General features: G+C 42.0%; 1 protein-coding gene across 1 annotated transcript in view; it reads left to right on the top strand.

The window, feature by feature from the left end:
- The first annotated feature begins 2,897 nt into the window (after nt 1-2,897).
- PAX3 (paired box 3) overlaps nt 2,898-7,616 on the top strand; it is a 43,190-nt gene continuing 38,471 nt past the window's right edge. The window contains exon 1 of the mRNA XM_015563692.1: nt 2,898-2,949. Coding sequence (XP_015419178.1) covers nt 2,898-2,949 — 52 coding nt within the window. The remainder of the gene's footprint in view (nt 2,950-7,616) is intronic.

The raw sequence follows: 7,616 nt of genomic DNA, 5'->3' as shown, positions 1-7,616 counted from the left end.
CCTGAAAGTTTAGTCAATAGTTCAATTAAGAGGGAAAATGCTGAATGTATGAAAAATATGAAGTGCTCCTACAGTACAGAGAAAGGGGACTATTTGTGCCTGGGAGATTCAGGGGAGGTTTTGCGCAACTGGGTTTGAGACCTAGGCATGGCATTGTATAAAGATGGGCACACAGGGCATGCCAAGTAGAACGAGACAGTGAGTTAGGGTGCCAAAGTACAGATATGACCAATCCTTTGTCCATTTTGGCAAGCACGTGGGATTCTGGGAAGGAGATTTGTTCCAGCCCAATGAAAACTTAAAATTCCACATGGTAGCCCTTTCTGGTTTGGCTCAGTGGATAGAGCATTGGCCTGTGGACTGAGGGATCCCAGGTTTGATTCTGGTCAAGGGTTAGGTTGTGGGCTTGATCCTCCGGGGGCGGGGGGGGGCATGCAGGAGGCAGCTGATCAGTGATTCTCTCTCATCATTGATGTTTCTATCTCTCCCTTCCCCTCTGAAATCAATAAAAAATATATATATTAAAAAATTCCACATGGTGAACTCTTAGCAGGTTTTTCTCAACTGCACATTAGTTGTTTCTACATCTTAAAGCTGATTTACTCAGAGATATGTTAATTATTATTTCTTGTAAATATTGCTTACTAGTAATCAATATTTGAATATCCATGCTACTTAAGTGAAGAAACTTGTGAATGATATTAAGAAATAGATCTAGAAATAATTTTTATGAATTTTTAGAGTGAAGACTGGTGGTTAACTACTTAACTCTGACACCTAATTGGCTTGCAGACACTGTGGGCAAATCCTTTTAAATACTCGAGTGTCAACTTCATTTTAAAAACAAGAACAATAATGTCTCACAGAGTTGTTTTAAATATATAATGAGGTAAATAATTTTTAAAGTCAAAAACAAAAACAGCATCATATCATAGTTAGGTGTACAGAGAGTGGTTGAGATGCTAAACATTTATTTGTGTTTTTCCTCTGGGCTCAGACTTGAGTCCAAGTTGCTTAATTAATTTTGTGATTCAGTGGGTCTATCAGTGGAAGGAGAACTCTAGCTACCAAAGCTGATTGGAAAATAGATGTCAGTTCACCCACAGATCCACAGAAAATTCAAAGTTCAGGCAAATTGATAGTGTGACAAAAAGCAAAGGACCAGAATTCAGAATTTGAATATCTAAGTTTGAAATTTAGCTCTGCCCCCAGCAAGCCAGGTGATGACAGAAATATCATTTCATCCATTTGAAACTCTGTTATTATTATTATTTTTTAATCTGTAAGGTCAAGTGTGGTTTGATGATTTTTTAAATGATTTCCAACTTTTAAAATTCTATATTAAGCAGCACATTTAACACAACACATGAACATCAATAGCAAGTAGCGGAAAAATATTTTAAGCAGCAATATATTTCTAATTTTTCCTCCTGCAATTACACGCACTTCACTTTGTTTTCTTTTGTTGGTAACCTCTCTATACACAGTCTTATGCTCAGACATTCACACATTGATCCTGCTCTGGCTTCTTCTATCAAGAAGAAGAAAGCATTTGAAGGACCCCTCTTTCTTAGTGGCAGCCTGCTTAGAAATGGATGAAGATTTGGGAGGAGTAATCAACTACCTTTGATGTCTCAGGCCTTTGACAAACTTTATTAAAACAGTGGCTTATTTATTGTGAGTGTACAGAGAAAGCCATATGAGAGTAGCTTCCATGCTCGTTTGAATGAATTATATTTCTGTGTGATGGGACTGCAATATGAGAATAAGTCACTTATCTCGGTCCTCATATATAGAGATGGGCAAATGCTTATACTTGCACACTCAAATGTTTCCACAGGTATATGTTAGCAAATTGGAAGAAGCAATGCTGCATAATTCATGCAGGAATCTGCTACTGAAGAAATTCTTGTTTGTTTTTTTCCTGAGTTGGGTCCCTGGTATATCCTCATTGACTGTTGACACTAAACAAAGTGATTAAATAGGGACTTGCTCAAATCCTTACTTTATTTTGTTTATATAGATACATATCAGTAGACATAAAAGAAGATAAGAATTTGCCTCCAAGCAAACATATTCAAACTTCTTCCTCAAGGAAACCAAAGTGAATGCTGGCATAAAGGAGAGGCCAAGTATTCTGAATTTCTTTTCCCTGGTTGCCTGATTTTGTTAAGCTCAGCCTTCTTACCCAGGCTCCGACGTATTTGGGAGCACAGAATTTATTTACTTAATCATTGATCCCACAGCACTGACATGTGTCTGGGGCCAGGAGGAGTACAGGACCCTGGCCTATATTTTTGATTTTTAAGGGAATTGATAAGGAGCATGTTATTCTTTTATGCCTAATAGGGTTGGATGATATGTAAACAGAGGGGACTACCTTTGCTGAGGATACATTCTGGGTTGGGACACATTCTGTGCTTTCCAAATTATCTCCTTTCCGTAAAACCAGCCTTTGAAGCAGATGTTTTAAAGAAAATTTTACTAATGACAAACTGGTTGAGAGGGTTAGGCATCTTGCTCCAACCAGAGAGGAAGTGGACAGGGGGGTATTTGGAGTAGATCCACCTGTTTCTGAGCTAGCGGTCTCCACCATGACACACAACTTCATTTGCTCAGACATCTGGTATCACCTCTTCTCAGTTCAATGGTGACTGTTGCTTAGGCACAAGGAGGAAAACCCCCACAAAATTTCAAAAAGCAGCTGTCCCTATCCAAGGATGGTGATAAATCATTCATATCATCTGGTGGGATATGACAGTAATCAGAAAGCCAACCTCCTGGACCAGAGTCTCATACCTTTGCAGGATGAAGGGGAGAAACCACACTCTCTTCTTTATTATCCTTTCCCTCCCAGCCTCTAGAGAAGCACTTCTCGCACAGTAGGTATCCCGTGAATGACTTCTGATGATGACCTTGACCTTGATGTTGCTACTAATTCCTTTGCCAGTGAGAGTTAAGCTCAGCCTTCTCTGTTGCCTCCAGGGAGAGTTTCCTCTTTCATGTATGTTCAGTGATTACCTCTTTCTATATCTCCCAACAAGCAATCATTGAGCCAGATAAGATTTGGAGTTTCAAAACAAACCCCCTGCTCTGCCCCTTTTCTTCCTTATGGAACCCAACAGAACATGGAAAGCAAAGAATAGTCTTGAAATGCCATGTGGGAGGTGCCAGTTAAAGCAATTCTGTATTAATTTGATCTCTCTATTAGAGATCACAGGCTCTCAGGATCTGTGGCTCTGTTAGTAAATAATGTATCTAGGTTTCCCAGCCTTGAGAGGCTGTTTAATCTCTCTGTTGCTGCAGGACATGGCCGGATTATCTTCCGTATAGCTGGATGCGGTCCTTGGCTTCAGTGGAAAGAGCGCTGGAGTGGGAGTTAGGTGATTTGAGTTTTACTTCCCGAGTTTAAGCTCCGTATCATATTCATAGCTGCATCCATGGCACCCAGGGCAATATCATCAGCCACATCTTTGGGTGTGAAATTTGTTTACTGAAAGATGAAAGATTTGGGACAACCCCACCTGCTCTCTCTGGGTTTTGGCTGTTTCTTCCGATGATCTGCCATATTGTAAATGCTTTGCTCTGGTAGTTCAGGTCTCTTAATCGTGTATCTTTTTACCTCCTTACGTAGGTTTCTGGCACAAAAAGGGTAGTATTTAACTTTCTTCTTAAATCTGCCTTCTATTTTCTAAACATCTCCAGTCATGCTAATCCTGGCAAAGTGTAATTGTGGATAGAGCTGTTTAGGTTTTGTGTGTTTTGGCTAGTCTTGTCTTAACAAGGGTGGCAAAGCATTCTTTTGTTTTCTACCCCTGAGAGGCTCTCTGTGTAACGTGTTACCTCTTTTATGTATTGAGCCTTGGTGTACTTGTTGGCTTTAAAAATGACGGATGCACACAATAGCGAAACATTTGATAGTGGAAAGTAAAGTTGAAGGCAGGGTGGTTCTTTGTGGCAATTGTGTCACGAGCCTAATTGTGTCGCACCTATAGCTCGGCAAATACAGCTAAGATTTAGGTTTCATAGCCAGAATTCGTTCTTAGTAACTGTAGGTAACATAATTTTCACATTCACCAACCACTTTATGGTCATGTTTTTACAACTGACTTACAGGGTTGGCTGTGACGTCTGAGTCCTGGCACTGTAGACCTGGAAGAAAAAGATGTGACAATATTGGTCACAATTTTCCTTCCAACCCATGTCAATCCTGTCCCTCAAATGATTGTCTATAAGATTGCATATTTGATATATCCGATCTTGTATCTGGGCAGCCTCTCTGAGTTCTCATGGAGCAGGTGCGTTAACATTTCTCTCTGGGCCTCATTTTTTCTCATCTGTAAGATGGGGGTGACAATACCCCTCCAAATAGTGTTTTGGTAAAGATGAAAGAAAACGTACTTAAGGGGCGCAGAAGGCAAGGGTTGGGTATCATAAGCTGTCAGGGAGTGAGTCAGTGAACAGCAGCTTTTCTTATATCGCCTTTACTATTATTGATTTAATTTTGCCCAGCAAGTAAAAGGAACTGTCATAAGAAGGGCTTTGAGAGAGCTGTGCTCTGCCTCTGGTTAACCAGGTTCCATAGAAAAAATCCCAGAGATAAGTTGTTTGCAGTGGATGAAGCACACTTACATCAAAAAAGTGTGGTTTTAATTCACATGCAGTAACAAAAACATAAGCTAAATATCCTCATAAAGGTAGTCTTTGGCAACATGGGTTTTCTCTCCTTATCAAATAAATATTTTTTTTCAAAAGAGGAAGGTGAGTATGTTTGGGAAAGCGAAGTGACCAGATACAATTATTTCTCAAACTACTTAGTTTTTCTTCTGATAGCCTTGAGGAAATGAATGAGACCAGCCCAGATGAGAGCATTTCTAATATTCTGCAGTTCTGAAGAAATATGGTAAAAATGGAAGAAGGTCCATAATTACTGCATGGAACAGGACCTCCTGTTTTATTTCATCGCCCCCCCCCCAACATTCATAACATCTTAGAAACACATATTGAATCATGAGTGATTAAAAATGCCTATTGCTCTTTCAAACTGTTTGCACTGATTTGATCCCTCCCCAGCTCAATTCCATCGGATATCTATAGTTGTCACATTTTTAGTAAGTAATATCTGTGTCAAGCTGTGCTCACAAAATGTCCCGACATAACTGTTAATAAGCATTGTCATTTTAAGAATGAAACAGTTTGGCGAACGATTTATGTCTTATAACGCAGCGCTTGGGGCAGCTGTATGATTTGTCTCCTTAGCAAGTCAAGTAATTTCTTTAACAAAATGTTAAGCACAGATGGGCCATAAGCTGTCAGTTAACTATTATTGTGTCTGCATCTGCTTGCTTTCAATGCACTGCTTTATGTATTCAGTCAGTTACTTAGCCGAGGCTCCGTGAAAAGCCGAACCTACTCTGATTGGCAAATAAAATGTTCATTTGTCTCTTCTTCCTATTGTTTTGTTTTGGTAACACATGTCAGCAGCTCAATTACCCAGTTCATTAACAGCTCCCAGAGGACATGATGGCCAGCCCGAGATAAGAGGGGCAATTGTGGCGCATATGGTCAATAATAGCCTCTCTCTTGGCAATTGTAAATAAAAGTCACTTGGCCCTTTTCCTTTCAGGAGAACTACTGTTTTCCTGTTCCCCTTCAGTGTGCAAATTACCTTTCTCTGCCCCGTGCAAGCCAATCGCACCGCACCCACCCGGAGAAACCAGAAGCCGCTTACAGCTCTCAGCGACATGGGGACCTCCCTTCCTCCCTTTAATTATGACTGACTTTTAAGCTCTTGAGGGGGAAAGTTCTTATCATGGGAGACTATTCTTAGAAAGCTGTTAGCTGATTAATTAGTGAACTAATCAGTTTCCCTAATTGAATAGCAACACATTTTCTTAGGGTTTTCCTCTCTTTTTCTCTTTTGAAATGCGCTGGTGGCGGTTACCATGGAGTTTAAAGAAGCTATTTCCCAAACCTTGCCGGTAGAAATGATTTGCAGGGGTGGGTTCAGGAAGTGGGACCTCAGCGTTACTCCTGAGTTTGCTTGGGATTCTGTGGCTCCTTAAGCAAAACTTTGCTGTGCCAGGGGAAAGGGAAAGGGCACTGGTTGTTTTTATGTAAACAGACCAGTGAATGCTGCTACAAAACATAATCACTCGCAGAACTGCCATGGAGGACGAGGGAGAAATACGTGTTTCATTTATTTTTATTTATTTATTTTTACTTTTAGCTTTGTTGTTACGGAGGAGGCCTTGTAAGTGGCAGATAGTAAGGCGATGGCTGTTAAAGGCTTCCAATCCCGCTCCCACCTGAAGGTCTGTTATTGGAACCTTAGGATTCGGGGGTGCTGGGGGCCTGGGAGGCAGCCTGGGGGTCCTGCTGCCTCCGCTTGTCAGCGCTTATCTGAAATAAACACCAGCGGTCCACGTTGTGCATTTCAATCGCTCCTGGGCCATGAGCGCCGAGCGGGCGGGCGGGCCTTGGGGGGCTGGCCCTGCGGCCGGGCATATTCATAACCAATCTGTACTCCCTCCCAGGGCAGCAGGCACTCGGGGAGTTGTTGAGTGTCAGGGTTTATTTGTGCTATTTTGATTAGCACCAACCTGGCAGGAGTTTATTTTCCTTCTAATGACCCCGTGCTGTGAGAAGGCGGTTTCCGAGGTAAGGGCTTGGGGCGAGGGGAGGGGAATAGCGTTACATTTCTCCAGCCCCCAATGGGGACTGCTGGGCAGGGACCCGAGTCGGTAACTGGCTGGAGGGCCTTCAGTCCATTTAGTGTTCTTAAAAGCACCTTTCTGGGAGAAAGCCCAGAATTTCCTTGCCATACATGATCTCCCCCTCTCCCCTCTATATGGCATTTGCTAAAGATTGTTGTGCGATCACATTTTCATAAGCAAATGTAGAGGCAATACAAACAAAACAAGACCCTCCACCCCCAGAAGGACCACTGATGAGGTTATAATTCATCTTTCCTACTTTATCAACTAACAAAATAACAATTACTCAAATCCGAGTTCTGGGCTAGGAATTCTGGGACTTTCAGTTGATTACTTGATAGATTGTTCCGCTGCACAGACTCGCTCATCTACCTGAGGATTTGGTTGTAACACTTGGGCTTGTTCCTGTCAGCGTGTATCTCTTTTCTGTTCTGGACATATATACAACTTTAAGCCACAGAGAAACAGTGTGACCGGTCACTTCTCAGCCTGTGAATTAATGTGGAAGAGAAGCTTCCAGGTGCTGAAGTCTCTCAACTGGATTGGATTAACCCCCACTGTGCATCCATTTCAACCCACCCCCCTCCTCTGGAAAAAAAAATCCCACAAAAAAACAACCAACCTCCCTTTTCTCAAATGCCTGGCTTTCTTTGTGTCTGCTGCTCCCTGCCAGGCAGGTGTCAGAGCTCTGAATGAGGGTAAATGCCCCGTTGATGGATTCCACAGATGGAGCGTGGAAATCGGGAGAATAGGCTTCAGCCACAGGCCATTTCTTGGGATCCAACAAAAGCCTCCAAATAAGTCAACAAAAATCCCAAAGATCACAAAGGGAAAATGTCATTTGTCATTTACTCGGGGCCTGTGAGGGAATATCAGCCTGACTTCACTCCTCCTGGCTGG

Source organism: Myotis davidii, unplaced genomic scaffold, assembly GCF_000327345.1.
Source record: "Myotis davidii unplaced genomic scaffold, ASM32734v1 scaffold575, whole genome shotgun sequence".
Classification (NCBI taxonomy): domain Eukaryota; kingdom Metazoa; phylum Chordata; class Mammalia; order Chiroptera; family Vespertilionidae; genus Myotis; species Myotis davidii.
This window is presented reverse-complemented; position numbering and strand designations above follow the sequence as displayed.